The sequence below is a fragment of the Melospiza melodia genome, chromosome 7 (genome assembly GCF_035770615.1).
Source record: "Melospiza melodia melodia isolate bMelMel2 chromosome 7, bMelMel2.pri, whole genome shotgun sequence".
NCBI classification, from domain to species: Eukaryota; Metazoa; Chordata; class Aves; order Passeriformes; family Passerellidae; genus Melospiza; species Melospiza melodia.
The window spans coordinates 27,959,579-27,981,806 of record NC_086200.1 but is presented as its reverse complement, the minus strand read 5'-3'; the positions used below and the strand labels follow the sequence as shown (position 1 = coordinate 27,981,806).

Genomic DNA, 22,228 nt, shown 5'->3' with positions numbered 1-22,228 from the left:
AAGCACTAACTATTAAGTTAAAAAAATAAGACTAAAGAATGGTTTGAAAGCCTCTCTCTTTCCTTGAGCTTTTCTGTACTGACCCAGCTCCTGGCACCAGGCAACATCCACAGCAGATCCCACTTTCCAGAGGGGGGTTCTGCTTTGATATTAATGCTCACATTTAAATTGACAAAAGAAGTGTCACCAACCACACACCAACAAAGGATTTGCTCTGCTGCAAGTGTTGCAGTTCTATAACCATCAGTCAAAACTGGCTGGGTCATTTTTAAATGAATGTAGAAAACTGCTTGAAGCCTGCTGGCCTTAAAGAAACCTCAGAACAAAACAAGCCCACTCCTTTTAGGATCCCAAAGTGGGCACTTACCCCTCCAGCCTTGATGAGTTTGCGCCTGAATTCCTTGGTGGGGTTGTTGAAAGTCAGTTTCTCACAACGAAGGTGGTTCACAGGTGGGTTCCCCTCCAGATTGAGGAACAGGTCATATGTGAAACAAACCTTTTTGGGCTCCTCCTAAAAACGAGAAAGGCTTTGGGAAACTGGAAGAAGCTTGGCAAGCACACTAAGCCTGGGGATGCAAACAGTCACTCCTGAAAATCCCAAATAAACCACCGAGTGTTGCATTCATGGAGTTTTTCACCATGAGATCAGAGAGCTGGAAATTAAACTATTTGTGCTTGAGGTTAACATTGTTCATCAGGAAGTCAGGCATGAGGCTTCTCACTGCAAAAGCAATGCATGGGCACAGATTTTTGACTGAAAATTGTCTGCTTAAAGCTGTTCAAGTCTGCCCAGAAAAGCAGATTCACAAGCTTTATGCACTACTGTTTTCACCAAAATTCAGATCCTATCTCCTTTGGGAAGCAACTTTAAGTATCAATATTAAGAAAAGCATAATCCTTTTTGAGAGAAGGAACAACTTCTGAACTCCCAGCATCTCTGCAGGCACCGAGAAAAGATTAAAGGCAATGGGAAAAGGATGGCTTGGTTTGGAAAATCCTTTTCAATATGCATATTGCAGGGGCTGAATGGGAAGATAGGGCAGGCTTTTGAACTTTCCAAGGGCACTTTCACCCAAGCAATCCAGAGTTTGTGTGAGTGCTGGGGGGATCATCTGCGCCTCACTGCCTCTGTTCCACCCGCTGCCTTTGCAGCACAGAATGGAAGAAATCCCTCTCTTTTTGCCCTAAAATTGCAAATACTCTTCTTGTGTATTACAAAAACATGGACAGGACACTGCCTGGGTGTTTCTTGCAGTTTGATTTCCAAGCTGGAAATTCAATGTGCAGGAGAGGAAGCCCAGTGAGGCCAGCAGTGCCCTGCACATTTCCATGCATGCACCCCACGTGCCTCATGCCCTGTGCAGCACTGAGCAGCTGCACAGCAGTGTTTTCCAGAATTCCCTTCCAGCAGCTCCATTTCCTGGTGCAGTGGCATTGTTGGATGGGAACAGGCACTGCATTAGGTTTGCTGAAAATAGGTTGAAACAGCTTCAGACCACCCCAGTTCCTCTTGTTGGTGCAGAAGCCATTGCTTGGACAAACTACACCTCTAACAATGCAAAGGGTGGTAGCTACACTTGGTTTACATCAAAATCAGTACCCTGAGCTTATCTAGGAGGTGAGGTTTGGGATCCTCACCCTCAAACAGCAGCAGGGTTTGGTCACAGAGGAAATTCAAGGGTGTAACTACCACCCTTTGCACCTCTAACAATGCAAAGTGTGGTAGCTACACCTGGTTTACATCAAAATCAGTACCCTGAGCTTATCTAGGAGGTGAGGTCTTGGATCCTCACCCTCAAACAAGAGCAGAAATTCAATGTGCAGGAGAGGCTGTGCTGGGAAGCCCAGTGAGGCCAGCAGTGCCCTGCACATTTCCATGCATGCACCCCATGTGCCTCATGCCCTGTGCAGCACTGAGCAGCTGCACAGCAGTGTTTTCCAGAATTCCCTTCCAGCAGCTCCATTTCCTGGTGCAGTGGCATTGTTGGATGGGAACAGGCACTGCAGGCTCCCAGCCTCAGCCCTTAGGTTTGCTGAAAATAGGTTGAAACAGCTTCAGACCACCCCAGTTCCTCTTGTTGGTGCAGAAGCCATTGCTTGGACAAACTACACCTCTAACAATGCAAAGGGTGGTAGCTACACTTGGTTTACATCAAAATCAGTACCATGAGCTTATCTAGGAGGTGAGGTTTGGGATCCTCACCCTCAAACAGCAGCAGGGTTTGGTCACAGAGGACAGTCTCATATTAACATGCTGCCAACACCAGGTATTCAGACCTTCTTTTGGGAAAGTCCTGAGGAATCCACACACTCCTGAAAGGAGTTTACTAAAGCAGAGACATGTGAGGAAGAATAAAAATCCTTGCAAAACACCCTGCCCTGTCATTTGCCTGTTTTCCATGCCTGTTCTCATTAACTGAATCATTAGCGAGCTCTGCGTGTAAGCTTGCTGCAGTTCAAACAGCAGCTGCACAGGGTCCCTCAAAGCCTAATAAACTGAAATGAAGGATGAATAGAAATCCAAATGTGGCCTAATAATGGCTTCTAAAATGCTTTCCCTGCTTTACAACAGAGTAAATAATCTTGGCTCCATCAGCAATCGCAGGCTTTGGTCAGGAGATGTTTTGCCATGCCATTACCAGCTCTGCTTTGTCATTTGCCCATTTGCTTTCCAAGCAGGAGGGAGGCAGCAGATCCCTTTTCCTCTCACCTTGGTATCTCATTTTTTGGTGGTTTTTTTTCACTAAAAAATGAATTGAATTTTTTGTAGAATTGAGACATTTTTTTAATGTGATATCCTCCAGCTCAGAGATCACAACTGCCCTGGGAATGAGCCCCAGCAGAGTGCCCTGATCATTAAAATCTCCTTTGTATCCCCCAGGCCATAAGGAGCCCCCCACCCCTCCCTCAGTGAATAGCTGAGATTACAGCACTCCTAAAAGAACCACCACAAAACTCTCAAAGCAAAAAGCTGCAAATAAACATTCTTTCCTTTACTGCCCTCACTGCCCAGCTAATGATTACAGCTCAGGCCACTCCAAAGCTTAATCCATCCGGTCCTCCCTAAAAGGTTCTTCCCCCCAACAACCATCAAGGGGAAGAAGGGGGGGAGAAACCCAAGGAAAATCTCTCTCAATTGACCCAGACCTAGCCATCCTCTAACTTGAAATAAAAAGGCTGAGTCCACAGTGCCACACTTCAAAGCCTTTCTCAATAACATGTTGGGATCCACACATCCTGCTGCAACTCACAGGAGGTTCTTTCTCACCCCACAAACAATCCTACACACCCTTCATGTGCTCCTGCTTCAGCAGCAACTACACAAACAAGCCAAGCTTTGCTCTTAGAGAATTTAATCTTCTGATTTTCAGATGACAAACAAACAGAAAAACTGACAAGGGAAGAGACTTTGCTGCTCCCAAGACCATAAGCTTTTCTAAAGGGCCTGACATCCAAGAAAAGCTTTTAAAAGGGTGGTTCACAGCTATTTTTAACAATTCACATTTCTAGATTTAAATCCAGTGGCTCATTTGGCCATGAAATAGTTAAGCTGGTGCAGGGATGTCTCAGCAAGGCACCTCAGAACCTCACTTTGCATCTGCCCCTTAAATCCCAGGATGCCAGAGAAGTAAACTCCAAGTGAGCAGCACAAAGCCAGAGCTTTTATTTGCAGCTGCTGTAAACTTCCCTTCATCCAGTGAATCCCCCAATTCCACCTCCAATCTCCTGAGCTGGGTACATTAGGTTTTATTTTTACTGCTTCCTGTCTGCACCGCCTGCCACTGAGCTGTTATGAGCTCTGAAGCTGCTTTATTTTTCCTTTGAGTTCTGAAGTAATGGGTTAAAGTTCTTTTGGCACTTTTTCTTAAGAGAAGGAATTTTTGAAAGTCTTTTGTTAAAATTTCCTTGTCTTGTTTTTAAGGCAGGGTGTGCCCTTTTGCCACTTCACACAAATCAAAAGAATTTCACTGGTAGCGTGCGCATAAAGCTCATAAATCACTTTTAGAAAGCCATAAAACAAAATTATCTACAAAAATCTAGCACACCAAGGAAGCAGGCTCATGGTTATTCAATAACTATAACATCTAACACCACTTCCCTTTTGCCATGGATTCAGCCTGACAGAGGCATTTATCCAGAGCTGCAGAAATGAAAACCCTCACAGGCTGGTCCAACCTGTCTGACTGGTCCTGGAGCAGCTTCCACACAGGGCATTGGAAAGGGAACAGCCCAATATTCAGATTTTGAAATAATCAGCCTTATGTTCCACTCAGGAACCCATGAATCAATGTTATCTTTTGGAAAATTCTCCAGGGTTAAGCATTTAGGACTTTCCTCCACTAGCCTTTCATTACTTTGCTTGAAAATCAGATTTTCCTAATCTATATTTTATTATATATATGTATGTAATAAGTACAATAACTATTTTAGTATAAATAATATAGATTAGTGTAAATACATCTCTTTATCTGTTCACTACTCCAAGACAAGCACTTAATAATCTGCTAACTCTTACAAATACATGATATGAAGCTGGCATGGCTGATAAAGCTGCTGTCTTTGCAAACACAGCCTTGCCACACACTGCAAATATATATATATATATATATATGATATAGAAATATACATATCAATATAAAATATATAAATATATAATATATATAAAATATGTGTACGATATAGAAATATACATATAAATATAAAATATATAAATATAAAATATATAAATATACATACACATAAAAATATATACATATGTACATATATATGTATATATACACACATATATATGTATATATACATATATATACAGACATATATACAGACATATATATATATATATGAAAATTAATTTTTTTCAGCATCTGGAGGTACCTATGGATGTGCCACCCTGAATGGCTACTCAAACACACACAGCCCAGGGTTTGACCCTGCTCATATATATATATATATATATATATATATATAAATATAAATATATGTATGATATAGAAATATACATATAAATATAAAATATATAAATATATAATATATATAAAATATGTGTATGATATAGAAATATACATATAAATATAAAATATATAAATATAAAAAATATAAATATACATACACATAAAAATATATACAAATATACATACATATATACATATATATGTATATATACACACATATATATGTATATACACACACACATATATATATATGAAAATTAATTTTTTTCAGCATCTGGAGGTACCTGTGGATGTGCCACCCTGAATGGCTACTCAAACACACACAGCCCAGGGTTTGACTCTGCTCATATATATATATATATATAAAATATATGTATGATATAGAAATATACATATAAATATAAAATATATAAATATATAAATATAAAATATATAAATATACATACACATAAAATATATATACATACATATATATGTGTATATATACACATATATATGTATATATACACATATATATGTATATATACATATATACACATATATATATATACATATATATACATATACACACACACACACACATATATATATATATGAAAATTAATTTTTTTCAGCATCTGGAGGTACCTATGGATGTGCCACCCTGAATGGCTACTCAAACACACACAGCCCAGGGTTTGACCCTGCTCATATATATATATATATATATATGTATGATATAGAAATATACATATAAATATATAAATATATAAATATATAAATATAAAATATATAAATATACATACACATAAAATATATATACATACATATATATGTGTATATATACACATATATATGTATATATACACATATATATGTATATATACACATATACACATATATATATATACATATATATACATATACACACACACACATATATATATATATGAAAATTAATTTTTTTCAGCATCTGGAGGTACCTATGGATGTGCCACCCTGAATGGCTACTCAAACACACACAGCCCAGGGTTTGACCCTGCTCAGATAAAAGAATGGGTAAATTGATAATCCATCCTAATTTCTGATAGAAAAAGATAAAAGAAAGATTCCCTGGACAACAGCAGCAGGACAAAAGGAATTGCTGCAGGTTTGGGAAGGAAGATGGTACAGGACAGACCTAAAATGTTTCCCTCAAAGGGAAGACAAAAGGATAAGTTTCACTCCTCCCCCAACTTTCAGCAACACTGAGTAAACTCCAACAGGCTACAGCTACTCATCCTCTCCTCAAACCTGGGCACATCCTGCCCAAAATGGCAATTTCAGTAAAATCAAATGTGTCCTGCAAACACAGGCTCTTCACCTTCCTCAGGAGTAGTTCCCAGGCCAATCCCCTCCTGATGGCACAATCCTGACACCAGTTGTAGCTGCTCCTGTTTCACCTCCCCTACCATATGTGCAGCCCACCTACAACGTCTCCACTGAGTTCCTACTCTGATACACAAATAATTCTCCCCTTTTCCAATATTTCTCTCTGTTTGTTTTCTACATCACCTCTACAAAGGTTGCAGAAGGGATAAAATATGCTTATTTTTCTTTTGAACCTCAGTGGAAAAAATCAAACGAATTTTTCTGCTTTCTTTGCTTATCTCCTTCTCACTAATAGGAAAAGCCCAAGTTCCATGTATCCATTATGTAAATCCTGCAAGGCTTTTATCTCTAGCACTAAAATTAGGAGGTAGCATCTTTAAAGAGACTTTAATACACCATCTTATCCATGTTGCATTAATATCATCTGCCTTATATCAGAATAACATGAAAATCTACTAGACCTTTAGCTTTGTGAGGAGGATTGATCTAATTTGATTAGGATGCAAAAAATGTCACAGGGAATGAATACCAAAGCCAGACCTGTATTACAACGTGTACCACTAGAAGAGATTTATTTGGAGACAACAATGAAAAAAAAAAAGCCTCCAGACTGTTGAAATTGAGGGGGAGAGGGAAGGGGAAGAGCAGGAGAAAAACAGCAAGGCATTTGTTGTAGCGGGTTTGTATCGATTCGAGCAGCAGAAGCCACTCACAGCAGCCCTCGTTCCAGGAACACAAAGGATTTCAAAACAAAAATAGCACACCAACATTTCCAGTCCAAATCATCTGCTGTCATTAGCCAAGTCGACTTCCAAAAGCTTTATCAATCAACCTGCTGAGCCCCTGCCATTTGTTTTTCAGGATCAGTTACAGCAGCAAAGGCTCTGCCAGTGTTAAAGGAGAGCACGAGTGCTGGGGCTGCTCAGAGCCCCCGGCTGCCCAGGCTCGCTGCAATATTCACAATTTATATTCTGCAATTCAAATAGCAGAGCTGAGAAAGGACTGCTCATGGAGGAGCTGGATTGCAGCACAAGGACGAACACAGGCCAGCAATGTTCACAGAGGATAACAACAGCCTCTTACACCTTTTTCACACTCTCCTGACACTTCCCCACCCCACAAAAAGGCACCGAGTCTGCTGCTCCAAACACACACAATGATAACAAAAAGAGAGTCCTCCAACACAAAGAGTCAATGGGCGATTTTATGCCAAGCTGGTTAAAAAATCCCTGATGAAGTTAATTAAAACAGTTCTTAGGAAAGCTGCTCCTTCCCAGAGCACAGGTTGGTATTTCTTTAGCCAAAGCAAAGAGCACAGGGGCTCTGACAGCCAGCATTTGTCATCCCAGCAACAAATCAGAACAAGGAAAGGAAAGGGATAAGAAAGGAGCTTAAATTGTGGAAAAAAACCCATTTCAGCCAACCATGGCAAAGATCAATCTCCACAGCCTGGCTCACTCCCTCTTTAAATCCTTTCTCTTCTCACCTTCACAAAGCTAAACATGCATCAATAAACAAATCCCAAAGCCTCTGCAAGTCTGGTTTCAGCTGAGGACACACATCAACAAAAATGTGTCCGATTGTGAGGAACATATGGCCTCAAGCCCCACCCAGTCACCTCCAAAGAGCCTTTGCACCCCAATCCCAGAACAATCCATACCAGCTACTTGCAGAGAATTACTCAAGGATGAGTCCCAAATGCTGTAATCAATTCACAATATCTGCTGCACTCACACCAGCTGATCCCCACCAGTGGCAACAGGTTACAGAGATCAAAGTGAGAACAAGGTCTTGAAGTAATGAAGACTTTATTTGGTGTTTTAACACCTTCTTTAATTCAGGAGAACACAGGCTGTATCCTAAACCTTTGCCATTCCTCCTCCTCTCCTTTCCCTATCTTTTTAATTTTTACTATATCCCAGTCTTTGCAGAAATATTTACCTCTTACATTTCCTTCAACTCCACTGACAGAAAATGATCAGAGCTCTTAAAATTCCCAGATGGCATCATCACTGGGCAGAGGAGCCCAACTGAATATCCTGAGCTGGAAAGGACCCTCAGGGATGATCAGTGCAGCCCCATCCCTGCAGAGCCACCCTGAGCACCCCTGGGAGCTCCTTGGCACCATTCCCTGGGCAGCCTGGGCAGTGCCCAGCAGCCTCAGGGGGCAGAACCTTGCCCTGAGCTCCATGCCAAGGCCTGGCACAGCTGCAGCTGCTCCTGAGCTCCTGTCCCTGCTCACCCCCTCAGCTGAACTCCCTGCAATCCTTAGTTCATGGCTGAATCTGAAAACACATCTTTGTTCCATCTTCCAGAACATCACTGGAACATTTTTCCACCTTTTCCCTCAATCACCCCTTGGCCCAATTAAATAATGAGAGGTGCTGCCTGAAACTCCTTAATTAGCAATTTGTTAATCAGCTTAAAAATGGAAAAGAACTTCTCCAGAACAACATGCAGCTAAAAAAACAGGGCAAAAAATGAGTGTTTTGAAGATCTGTAGATTTGAAAAACAAGTCTGCAACTCAACCTGTTCTCCTATTTATTTGTCATGTTTCTGAAGACCAAAATGTCAGAAACAAAGAGCCTTCTCCTAAATTAACAGCTCCTTCCATTGTTTCCAGGGAGAACAGAGCCCACCTATTTCCCTTATTTATAAAAGCCACCTCTCTGCTCAGTGCTGGGGAACAAGTCTGCAGTCACGTGTGTGGAGAAACAATGAGGAGTGATGACCCCAGTGGGTGTGAAAGCAAGTTCTAGGCAGAAAAGCTGCCAGCTCCACACTCCATGAGGAACACAGGAATCTGAGGGACAGAGGGAAAAAGAAAACACAGGAATGCAGATGACAGTCACACCTCTGAAAAGCCACAGAAATGAGGGAGAGCTGAGATTTGGGAAAGAAACCATTGGAGAGCTGCAGGGAAAAGGGAAGAGTGGGGAATGGCTGGGTGAAAATAAAAGGGAAGTGTAGAACTAAAACACAGTCCACCCTCTCGGGCATTAGAGGTTCCACTTCCAAGGAATCAGCCTGGGGAAGTTCACATTTTTGGTCAGGAGTGTAAAAGATCTTGAACCTGACTTAAGCCAACATTTAGTGCAGATGAAGAATTTTCTGCTTCCCATCTAAAACCTCAGAAAAGCCACCAGAAGTAGAATTACTTCAAGCTTTTGAGGTGTTTTTGTTGCACTCCAGTGTTTGCCAAAAAAGCTGCTTTTATCAACAACATTCACCCCTCAGCCCCTGCCTGCCATTCTTCTTCTTCTTCTTTTGGTTTACCCTGCCCACCCAAAAAACAACTTGTGGGCAAAACACTCCCAGGTTTAGGAGGACACTGTGTCTTCTGTGGCCCATTCCAATTTTGTGGATTATTCCTCCAAGCCATAAAGTGGGGTCAGAGCAATGTGGCAGGCCAAGAACCCAAAATGCTGATTATTCACAGTGACACTGCCAGGAGAGCACCCTGGGCTGGAGTGGGGACAGGAGGGAAGAGCAGACAGATGTTTGTGGGAGGGACAGGGAAAGGAGGATGGGAAATAAATAGATTGAGGCTGTTCCATGTGGTCTGCTGTCAACACACCTGGGCTAAGGGCTCTGAGGGGGTGGGAGAGCACAGATTCCAGGGATGTGGCTCAACATTCTTGGTTTAGTTTACCTCAGTTCCCTCTTAGGGACCATAAGCAAAACATTAGTTTTTATTTTATGATTTAAGCAGTAATCAAACCCAGAAACATCCATTATTCATGTTTAACAAAACAATTTAACTGCAACTGAGGTAATATGAACACAAGTGCCCAATTCCCTGTTTTCATAACCTACAGCATGTGACCTCTGTGGTAGACTTAAAGCAAGCAATAAATCCAAATTTTAACTTTCATATACTTGCTGGCAATGCATCTTAAGACTTAAAATATTTAGTGTTTTCTTTCTGGAAGAGCACTGAGTAAGAACAAGGATATCTTTAAGACAGCTCTAAATACTTGTGCTACACATGCAAATGTTTGTCTTGGGCCTCTGCAGATTTCATACCTATACAGTTAAATTTAACAAGCTTGCAAATTCAAAAGCAGATTTTTTAATATATTGAGAATCAACACAGTGTTTACAAATATTTATAGCATCAGTGTCTTATGTTTATTTACTTCCATATGTACATAAAATATTTTAAATTGCTTTAATATCCTCCATGCTAAAGAAGCTACAAATGGCACAATCTCTGCTCAGAATCTCCAGGACCATCCTCTGTCCTGGTATCACCTTTTTATCCACTTCCATTTCTGCCAAAAGCTTTCTTTTGAAGTCTGGCAGGAGCTTCCAACTCCCAGTTAAATTCTATTTATTAGACTAATAAAAAACACACACATAAAACAGTCACATAATTTAGAGTCTTTCTGTCAGGCAGTTTCAGGCTCTGGCACAGCTCAAAACAATTAGAAGACCAGAAATCAGATTCTACCTTGTTTTTGAAGTGCACTTCAATGGGCATAATGAAGCCAGCGTAGCCAGACTCCTCCACCTTGTAGGGGGGCTCCTTGCACACTGAAAGAGAACAAATAAATGTGAGCTTGGAATTCAGCACAACTTTATTTGAGGCAAAAAGGAGCTGCAAGAGGAGAGCTGGGCCTCTGACAGCTCAGGGCACAGTTAAAACCTTGACCTTTGTGGAAAAACCCACACAGAATAAAATGGTGGCCACAGGCTTAGTTAAGAACATGAAATCTGTTCTTGGCTCCTCCCATGGAACGGAAACATAAAACACTGCAGGCCTGAGTCCCAGGGAGCTCCTTCCCCTCCCGTGCACCCAGATACAATTACAGCTCTGGGCAGGCCCACAACAATGCAAACTGCCAGCTCCAAGTGCCTGGCAAGGAAAGGCCAAGACCCAAAAAGTGGAACAGCACAGAAAGGTAAACTTTACTTTGATGCCCATATTTCAGAATCAAAACACTGCCACACACAAGCAGGGGATTATTTTTTCCTTGAAACACTCCCCAGTGCTCACAGTTGGGTAAGAGCCATGCTCCAGGTGAACAAACCTGAAGGGCAGGTGAGCACTGCTATTTATTTCACACACAAGGAAACACGAGGAGGAAGGTGAACTAGTTTGCTGTTAAGGTCAGAGCTGCTTAGTGCAGAAACAGCAATTAGAAAAGTTAATTGAGTTAATTGCTTTTCAGAAATTAATCTGCATGTCCCTGCCTCAGTTCCCCCTGTCCCGCTATCTGCTGTGGGTTCATGCTCCTGAATTTTCCTGTTATCCATTCCAGGATATCCAATTTGGAGGATTTCAGGATCATTTTTTGGCCATGAAGTAGCAGCACACAGCAGCTGCCAGGAGAAACATGAGACCCACACAGATATTCTCCCTTCTCAGGAACTGGATGCACTTGCATATAATTTATGCACTACAATATATGTAAATAAAGTCAATTAGGTAATTAGAGGAATTCAGTGCAAATCTTTTGAGTTTCTCTTAAGAATTCCAAGTAATTAATATGATTAGGAAACAGTACATCAAACCTAAAAGCACACAAATTATTTGCCTTTAATGTAGCTGTATTATCCCCTCCCAGCTCTAAGCACTTCTACCATCATTAAGGTGCTGGAAAGCAGCACTCCAAACACAACTGAGAAAAAAGGGCATCCCTAAAAATAACAAAAACCTCTAGACTTGCTTTAACTTGAATTTCATACAAGAACCCTGTCATTTAGAGGGAAAAATCCCAAAGCAAAGAGCAGTGCCAATATGGCAGCAGGAATCCTAAGCCTGTGTGCCAAGCAGCCTTTGTTCCTCTGCCACTCTGTTCTGACAAATTCCAAGGGCTCCAAGAGCAATCTGCCAGCAGCACGAGCCCACCTTCAGCACCAGGAGCTGCTCCAAGAGGGCACCATCTGAAAAAACCCTTCAGAAACACTCAGGACTAGGAGAGGAACTTGAGGTACAACCCAGACATGCCTTGCTCAAATGCACACTGGAATTAGGAGCAAGCTAAAGGAAGTGTAGGAAATTCAGGGACTGGGAGAAAATACCCCTGGAAAGGGAGATGATACAGCAAATGACTGAGCAAAGGCCATGGGTTATACTGCCAGAGGGCAGGGATGGATGGGATATTGGGCAGGAATTGTTCCCTGGCAGGGTGGGCAGGCCCTGGCACAGGGTGCCCAGAGCAGCTGGGGCTGCCCCTGGATCCCTGGCAGTGCCCAAGGCCAGGCTGGGACAGTGGAAGGTGTCCCTGCCATGGCAGGGCTGGCACTGGATGATCTTCGTAAGTCCCTTCCAATCCAATCCAATCCAATCCAATCCAATCCAATCCAATCCAATCCAATCCAATCCATTATTCTATGTGCTTTATTTATATTTATTTATTATATTTCTTTTATATAAATATTTATTTATTCTATGTGCTATCCCAACACAGTTATTTGTAATAAATGAATTACACTACAGGACAAGAAGTGTAACCCACAGGTTGTATTTTTCATTCTATAAATCAGCTTTCAGCTCAGTCCTGCACCTGCTTGTCACACATCAGTTTGAACAGAGCAGTTTGAAGGAGATTTTATCCACACTCTGTGAATGCTGAGCACCTCTCAGCTCCTTTCTTTGTGGAGTCCCACAAATCCCCAATGTCACAGCCTGTCCCAAGGCACCCCGAGTGTCCTGCTCCTGAAGCACTACTGTCAGAAATGCACATTACAACAATTCTCAGGGGTAGCTTGTCTTTCTTAAAGCACTAATGCTGCAGCTCCAGTTACACAACCCTACACAGGAGGAACTGCACTGCCCCTGAGAAGGGCAATTCCTGCTCCTCCACCTCAACCTCATGAGCTCTTGCTGCCCCATGCCAAGAATAAGGTTCATTTTGCTACAGAGACAGAAAACAAAGTCAGAAAATAACACTCCAACCCAACCACAATGACTGCACTGGGCTTGCAGGGGGAACATACAGCAAAGACACCATCACTCCACGGCAGCATTGATTTCTGCTGGGTTAAGGCCACCTGAGCTGGCATCTGAGACTAGAAATTGCAAGAATCTGCAAAACTCTCCATACCCAGTACACATCTGAGCCCAGAGCATCTCTCATGTGCTTCCAGCTTTTGCTGGTGAATTTTAATAAATCAAACCCATCTTTCCCATTGTGTAACGTGAATTATCTTCTGCTGTCACTTGTGTCTTGAGAACCTGCACATACTAATGCTTAAATAAGAGGAGAAAGCAGCTCACCTCCTGCCCTTTCAGCAGAAGAAAGGTCAGGGAGAATGGGACCTTTCTCAAGCACAGTGGGGAAAGGTTCAAGCTGGACTGCACGCAATGGATATTTCTCTCCTTTTTAAGGAGATATTTCACAGAAAAGTGCCAGTTGAACACAACCTCGACTTGGCAGAATGCTCTTTCACAGAAATAAAGCAAGCCCAGCCCTGTAGTGAAACCCTCAGGTTTAGCCACAGCCCCATGGAGAATCTGAATGCTGACACAGCAGCAGAGAAGCTTCCTGACTCCAGGGACATCCACCCTATAACCTATCCCTATAGCCATGTAAAGCAATATCTTGTTAACCCTACTATTGGTCACTTATGGTCCTTCTAACCTTTTGCCATTGGTCAGGATTGGATCCGGGCCAAGGGTATAAAAGTAGCATACTGTACCCCTACTAACGCAGAAGAAGAGCTGAGACCCTTCATGGACCCCTCCAATAAAGCCATACTCGTGGAACAGCCAGCGTCCTCTCCTTCTCCTCTCTACCGTCTGCTGGAGCCTCAAGCCAAGGGAAGCTACCCAGCAAGCAAAGCTGAAATCATAAGAGCTGCCCAATCACTAAGAGCTGAATATTCCCTGCTTGCTAGGGGCCGACCCACAGCCTTGGTCTGAGCGAGCTGGCCTCTGGCACTCAGTCCCCTTGGGGGCTGAGCTCTGGAGCTGCAATAGCTTGCCCTAAGATAAGACCAATTAAGGCTCATTTACAGCCCCTCTGACCTCGCTTGGGTTTTGGGAAGCTCTCGTGCAGCCGGAAGACGACGCGCTCCACGAAGTGCTGGATGTCGCACTGCTCCGGGCCCCGCACGAACACCATCCAGTCATGGGTGAAACCTTCTGTGGTCGGCTTCTTGCGCAGCTGGGCCCGGTGCCCCAGCTCCAGCTTCACCTGCACCGTGCACTGTGGGGGGACAGAGAAACAAAACCATCAGCAGAGAACCCAAAACCATCAGCAGACACAACCCAAAACCATCAGCAGACAACAACCCAAAACCATCAGCAGACACGACAACCCAAAACCATCAGCAGACACAACAACCCAAAACCATCAGCAGACACAACAACCCAAAACCATCAGCAGACACAACAACCCAAAACCATCAGCAGACACAACAACCCAAAACCATCAGCAGACACAACAACCCAAAACCATCAGCAGACACAACAACCCAAAACCATCAGCAGACACAACAACCCAAAACCATCAGCAGACACAACAACCCAAAACCATCAGCAGACACAACAACCCAAAACCATCAGCAGACACAACAACCCAAAACCATCAGCAGACACAACAACCCAAAACCATCAGCAGACAACAACCCAAAACCATCAGCAGACAACAACCCAAAACCATCAGCAGACAACAACCCAAAACCATCAGCAGACAACAACCCAAAACCATCAGCAGACAACAACCCAAAACCATCAGCAGACAACAACCCAAAACCATCAGCAGACAACAACCCAAAACCATCAGCAGACAACAACCCAAAACCATCAGCAGACAACAACCCAAAACCATCAGCAGACAACAACCCAAAACCATCAGCAGAGACAACACAAAACCATCCTAAAGGCACCACACCCCCCAAGGAACACAACACCCCCCATGTGGGATCAACCTCAGGCTGCTATGGAAGGCAAAGCTGCCACAAAAATAACTCCCAGCACCATTTCATACCTATTTTCTTCCTAATATTAACATTGCAGAGAAAGCAGCTCTAAAAGAAGGATTGGTTTCTCTGCCTCGCTTATCAGTGAAATTGTCAGCGAAGTCCTAATTGAGGAATCTTTATTTCTAGAAAGTGTCAGAGACAGAACTTGATGTTCACAGCTTACAGAATTCACAGCACTGACAGAAAACTCATCTTGAAACAGGAAAAATCAGATCGTGAATTGGTGGTTTATGATATTCTCTAGAATATATCACTCACCAGAAGAAAATTATGTTTCCTGTATGGTTCTAAATATATTTTATTATCTCACTTTCAAAGACCAAGTTAACATATCTGCCTGTACAATGTCCAACACTAAACTGACCTAATTCTGATTTGCACTCCTGAATCCTACTCTGACCACTGAGTAACAGAGAAGGTGTATTCCACATCAGGCTCAAAGCACAAAAATCCCATTAAGTGCCTTAAAAACCAAATGAAATTAATGGTGAAAATCCACATAGTATTGCAGATTTCACAGCCAGCAGAAAGGAAATGAATTAAACAGATGTAACAGAGAAAAGGCAAATGGGATTCAGACACAAAATAAATCAAGGCAATCTTAGAGCCACGTTTGTAGACAGAGAAAAACACTCAAGGTACCCAACTTTTGTGCAGATTTGTTACACAAACCAGAGCAGCAGCAGTGATTCCAACTAAATCTACCAAAATCCAGCTACAGCACAGGGAGGCTCATAGAAAAAGAGGCTGTTTTAGTCCCTATCCCATTCTTCACTTCAGGCTTGAAAATAAGTGTCTTGCTCTTGCTAGCAAGTCCCAATTACCATTGGGAGAGGCAGCATTATTTGTCATTACCTATATTACATGTTGACCTGGAGCCAAACCAAGGGCATGTTAGACAATGAGCAGGGAAAGAGAAAGCTTCCTGAGCTCCAGACAATGTTTAGGGAAAGTACCATCCTTATTTTCCCCCTGACAAACTGCAGCAAGGAGTGTGAGCACAATTAATGCTCACTTTGTATCTCCAAGCCGAGATTTTTTCCCAGAGCATGGTGAATACTTGCTGGAAAAGCACAAGTGACTCCATCTCAGCCTTCTTGTCTTTGTAAAAAGCTCTCACAGGAGGTCTGCAGAGCACCAGGCATCAAAGCCTGACCTCCCAAATTGCAGTCCAGTTCCAATTTCAACCATAAGCCTTAACACACTCTTTCAGGCAGCTTAAATCTTCACAGCAAAATACCTCCAGCCACCCAACACATCAATCCTAAGGCTCGGGGACAAACTCATCTCGTTAATTCCTTCACCATTATTGCTGCAGCATTTCTTTGGGATACCTTCCTCTGCAAGTTCTCTTGGCAGGCCATTTTTTCCTGTTCTTAAGGCTTATCTACAGCAGCTCCACCTCGTTCCTGCGCTAAGAACCGAGCCTAGGGCCGGCTGCTCTTTCATGTCGCATTAAGGGCTGAGAAGAAAGGCAAGGTGTGCTTCCCTCCAACGCTGCAAAAGCATTGTGGAGCCAGCCTGCCGAAATCCTCAGCTCACATCGGAGCGTGCCTGCAGGCCGGCTTTATCTGGGATGCTTCCCACAGCGCTCACATCCCCTGAGCCAGCCCGTGCCGCAGCCTCACGTTATCGATTCCGTAATTACCCTTTAAATCCTGCTACTGTTGCCAGTTACTACCCCTCTCCTGAGAAGTGCAAATGACTGTCAGGCTACAAAATCTGCCTTTCCGAGTTGAAACGGCTGAGAAATTGGAGCTGAGAACCAGATGGGGCTGTGTGGAAGAGACCGAAATTAAACATAAAAGGGAACTGTTTAACTGAGAGTGAAAGTTGTACTTGCTGCACTCCTCACACCCTGCTCCAATTAACAATCGCTGTGAATTAAGCCAGAAGTTGAAACACATTTGAAAATAAGATCTCCCAACATAACCAGCATCCAAAGTTGCTCCGCTGAAAATGGAGGGGTTTTTTTCCTTTTTTTTTTTTCCAAGCGTGTCTCTCAACAAAGGGAAATCAGGATCCTATTCAAACAATTTGTAATAATACAAAGGAGCCGGCTTTCAACTTCTCAATAAACATTCTGAAGGCTGCTCTGGTTTTTGTTTGATGTGCTAATTGCCTGAAAGCCATCAGCAGCTCCCATTCCACTCCTGCGGGTGTAATCCGGGATAGCGGGGCCGGTTCCGAACCTCAGCCCGGTACCTGTTACCCTCACCCCGCACACAAAAGGTTCCCCGTCCCCCCATCCCCATCACCTCAGGTAAACTTCCCGCACGCATCCTGGAACCCCCCAGGCCCGCAGGGACTCTCCGGGTGGCATTAACCCTTCCCGGTGGCATTAACCCTTCCCGGCAATAATCCCAGGCAGGAATTTGCGGGAAATGCTGCTCGCACCCCCCTCCCCGCGCCGAGGGCGAGGCTGCAGCAGCCGCACACGGAGGGGAGAGGCTGAAACCCCCCCAGAATGGTGCGGGGAGTGTCCCCCCATCAATGGGATTAGAACCCCCAAAATACGGGGTGGGAAGGAGGAGTCCCCATCAAATGAAGGGTGTGATGTGCCCCCCTAAATGGGATTGGGGAGAAGGTGTGTCCCCCAAATGGGGCATGGGGAAGAGGTGCGTCCCCCCAAATGGGATTGAGGAGATGATGTACCCCACCCCAAATGGGGAGTGAGGAGGAGGTGTGTCCCCCAAATGGGGCGTGGAGAGGAGGTGTGCCCCCCCCCCCCCAAATGGGATTGGGGAGATGATGTACCCCCCCAAAATGGGGAGTGTGGAGGAGGTGTGTCCTCCAAATGCTGGGTGGGAAGGAGGAGCACCCATCAAATGAAGGGTGTGATGTGTGCCCCCTCAAATGGGATTGGGGAGAGGATGTACCCCCCCCCCAAATGGGATTGGGGAAATGATGTACCCCCCGAAATAGGGGGTGTGGAGGAGGTGTGTCCCCCAAATGGGGCGTGGGGAGGAGGTGTGTCCCCCCAAAATGGGACTGGGGAGGGGGTGTGACCCCCAAATGCGGGGTGGGAAGGAGGAGTCCCCATCAAATGATGTGCCCACCAAAATGGGATTGGGGAGATAATGTACCCCCCCCCCCCAAATGGGGCGTGGAGAGGAGGTGTGCCCCCCCCCAAAATGGGATTGGGAAGGAGGCGTGCCTATGCAAAAGGTGCGGGAAGGAAGAGCTGTGCCCCCCAAATGGGATTAAGGAGACGTGCCCCCCCAAAAAGGGAGAAGGCGTGCACGCTTCCCAAATAGGGGGTGGGAAGGAGATGTGACCCCCCCCCCCAAAATGGATTGAGGGGATCTGCATCCCCCAAAAGGCTGTGGAAAGGAGACGTGCCCCCTAAATGGGGGTTGTAAGGAGGAGGTGTGCCCCCACAAAGGGGTGCGAGGAGGACGTGTGCTGCCCAAAGGGGATTGGAGAGGAGATGTGCCCCCGCAACAGGGTGTGGGTAGGAGGAGGTGAGCCCCCCAAATGTGACTGACGAGGAGATGTACCCCCCAAAAGCGACTAGGGAGGAGGTGTGCCCCCCCAAAGAGAATGGGGAGAAGGTGTCCCCTTTAAAGGGTGTGGGGAGGACACGTACCCCCCCAAATTTGAGGGGCTGGGAGGAGATGGGCCCCCCAAAGATGGTGTGAGGAGCAGATACACCCCCCCCAAAGGGGGGCGATGCCACCCAGCCCCACCTTCCCGAGGACAGGGGCGCCCCCCCCATTCAGGGCCCATTCCCGGGGGTCCCTCCCCTACGTGCCCCCCTCTCTGAGGGGGGGGCGGCACCGCCCCACCCCTCCGGCAGCGCGCCGCGGCCGCTCCCCTCACCTGATTGTCCATGGCTGGGCACAGCAGCGCCGCGGGCCCCGCTCGCTCGCTCCCGCCGCCGCGGCGGTTTCGCTGCCCGGTCGGCGGGGCGGGGGGGAGAGAGAATCTCTTCCCCCGCTCAGTCCACGAGCGAAGCCGCTCTGTCCGTCCCCCCCACCCCCCTCCCCACCTCCTCGGCCGCCGCCTGCTCGGTCGCGGCCCCTCACGGCCCCGCCGCCCGCCTCATTGTGTGTCACTCACAGGCAGCGCCAGCCCCGCGCCCGCCCCGCGGAACCGGAAACCGCCTCAGCGCCACAGCGGCCCCCGCGCGCCGCCAATGCCCGCGCGCCGCACGCCGCGGGGCGCGGCCCCGCCCTCCTTCCCATGATGGACGGGTGTAGCCACCAATGAGCGGCGGGCGGGCTGCGGAGTGGGCGGGCCCGTGGGCGGGGTCAGCGCTGTGGGTCAGGCGGGGGGCGGGAGCGGGGTCTGGCCCCCCCAGCCCCGTGTGGGGCGATGTGGCGGCGGCTCCGCTCTGGCCGCCGTCCCGGTGCTGGTGCTGTCCCCGCTTCTGTTCCCCTCGGTGTTCCCCTTAGTGCACAGCCAACACAGGGAGCAAGCGTGTGGGCCCCGCCGTGCGCTCCCGGCCGCGCCATCCCGCCCCTTCTCCTCCCATCCCGCCCTCGGTCCACGTTTCCCCCGGCGGTGTGTGAATTCCCGACACGAATGAGGTGGGAACAAGGGGGAACGAGGGAAGCCGCAGGTCCCGATAGCCCAGGATGGCCGGGCAGGGCTCGCCTTGTTCTCCGCAGCCTCGCTCCTTCCTGCGCCTTTTTTCTCTCCTTGTCTCCCTCACGTTCCCCCGTCTCATTTTTCCTCTCGTTGTCTTTCATTTTCCCTCAGTGCTCCCCTTTTCCTCCTGCCTGTCTCTCGTTTCCCCTCAGTTTCTCTCATTTGCTCTTGTTCTCCCCCCTTTTCCCTCACTCCTTTATTCTCCCTTGTTCTCCTTCATTTTTCCTTTGCTCTCTCTTGCTTCAATTGCCCACATTCTCATTTTTACATTTATTTCCTTTTCCTCTCAGTCTCCCTCATTTCTCCCATCAATCTCCCACATTTTCTTTCAGTTTCCATTTTACCCTCGGTGTTCCTCCTTTTTCTTTCTGTTTTGCACCTTTCCCTCTTTTTTCCTTGGTCTCCCTCATTTTCTTTCAGTTTCTCTCATTCCCCCCTCTTTATCTCCCCTTTTCTCCTCAGTCTCCCTCATGTCCCCCTCAGTTTCTATTTTCCCTGCAGTATCCCATGTTTTCTCTCATTTCCTCCCTCAATCTCATTTTCTTTCAGCTTCTCTCCTTTCCCCCCACCCTCTCTCATTTTTCCCTCACTTTTTCTCATTTTCCCCCTCATTTTCTTTCAATCTCCCACATTTCCTCTAAAGTTTCCATTTTCCCCTTGTCTCACACATCTTCCCCTCAAGTTTTCCTCCATTTATCTCCTTTTCCCTTTGGTCTTCCTCATTTTTTTCCCCTCAGTCTCCCAGATTTTCCTCCTTAATCTTCCTCATTTCTCCCCTCTGTCTCACACATTTCCTCTCAGTTTCCATTTTCCTCTCACCTTCATTGCCCTCATCCTTTCCTCTCAGTCTCCTTCATTTTGCCCCTCAGTTTCCTCTTTTCCCCTCACTCTCACTCCTTTCCCCCTCAGTTTCTCTCTTTTTCCCCCTCAGTTTCTCTCTTTTTTCTCCCCTCACTCTCCCTGATTTTCCCCTCAATTTCTCTCCATTTTCCCCTCACTCCCCCTCATTTTCCCCTGAGTTTATTTTCTCATTTTCCCCTCAGTTTCTCTCCTTTTCCCCCTCAGTTTCTCTCTTTCCCCCCCTCATTTTCCCCTCAGTTTCTCTCCTTTTTCCCCTCACTCTTGCTCATTTCCCCTCAGTTTCTCTCTTTTTTCCCCTCATTTTCCCCTCAATTTCTCTCATTTTCTCCCCTGACTCTCCCTCAATTTTTCTCTTTTTTCCCCCCTCTGTTTCTCTCCTTTTTCCCCTCACTCTCCCTCACGTTCCCCTCAGTTTCTCTCCTTTTCCCCCACACTCTTGCTCATTTTCCCCTCAGTTTCTCTCTTTTCCCCCCCTCATTTTCCCCTCAGTTTCTTTCTTTTTCCCCCTCACTCTCCCTCATTTTCCCCTCAATTTCTCTCTTTTCCCCCCTCATTTTCCCCTCAGTTTCTCTCCTTTTTCCTCTCATTTTCCCCTCACTTTCTCTCTTTTCCCCCCTCGGTTTCCCCGCAGTTTCTTTCTTTTTTCCCCTCACTCTCCCTCATTTTCCCCTCCCTTTCTCTCTTTTTTCCCCTCACTCTCCCTCATTTTCCCCTCACTTTCTCTCCTTCCCCCCCCACCATTTTCCCCTCATTATTCCCCTCATTCTCCCACATTTCCTCTCAGCTCCCATTTCCCCTTCACTTCCCTCACTTCTCCCCTTTGTCCCTCATTCCCCTGCCGTTCCCTTCCCCTTCCCGCCTTCCTTCCCCCTCTCCCCCCTCTTTCTCCCTCCCGGGGCGAGTTTCATCCTTTTTCTTTTTTTTCTTTTTAAAGAATTTTAAGCGACAACTTACACCTCTCAATTTTACCAGCCCTAAAACAACTCCGCGAAATCTTTACAAACGCAATTGGCGACTGTTTCCGAGCGAACTCCCTCAGAATTTTTCCCCGTGCAGCTTTCCTGTTTGAAATAGTTTGTTGATCTCTGCGAGGCAGCAGCAGCAAACCCCCCCGTGTTAAGCCAATAACTCTGTGTGCCGCTGCCTCATCGCCACAGGCAAGGATTAATCGGTTCCCAAATCGTTCTAAAGAGCCACTTTACCTCATCAACCTGATAGAGGGATATTAGCCAAGCAAAACGCTTCACCGCTTCAGTTAACAACAACAACAACAAAAAAGAGCCTGATTTGGGTTCCTTTAAGTGCTCTGGTTTTAATTTTCCATGTTTCTGTCTGATGCAGTCCCAAGAGACATCTCCTTGGACAGTCCCTTTTCTTCTCCACTGAGAAAGGGCCTCATTCTCTGGGAGTTCTCATTGATATCTTTAATTGTGGACATTATTCCCATGCACGTGACTCTCGGGTCTAAATCTTTTTATTTTCTACCTCCCCGTCTTGGCTATTCACTCCCAGCCTCATCACAGTCCTTGGTGGTTAC

At 45.7% G+C, this 22,228-nt stretch overlaps 1 protein-coding gene across 2 annotated transcripts in view; it reads right to left on the bottom strand.

Moving 5' to 3' along the window:
- Positions 1 to 19,164, bottom strand: part of MLLT1 (MLLT1 super elongation complex subunit) — a 35,371-nt gene extending 16,207 nt beyond the window's left edge. The window contains exons 1-4 of one of the 2 annotated variants that reach the window (XM_063160920.1): positions 19,060 to 19,164; positions 14,279 to 14,459; positions 10,757 to 10,839; positions 368 to 511 (exon numbers count right to left, since the gene is read on the bottom strand). In XM_063160920.1, coding sequence (XP_063016990.1) covers positions 368 to 511; positions 10,757 to 10,839; positions 14,279 to 14,459; positions 19,060 to 19,071 — 420 coding nt within the window. In that variant the 5' untranslated portion in view covers positions 19,072 to 19,164. The remainder of the gene's footprint in view (positions 1 to 367; positions 512 to 10,756; positions 10,840 to 14,278; positions 14,460 to 19,059) is intronic. The other variant, XM_063160921.1, reaches the window with a different exon arrangement.
- Positions 19,165 to 22,228: the final 3,064 nt, after the last annotated feature.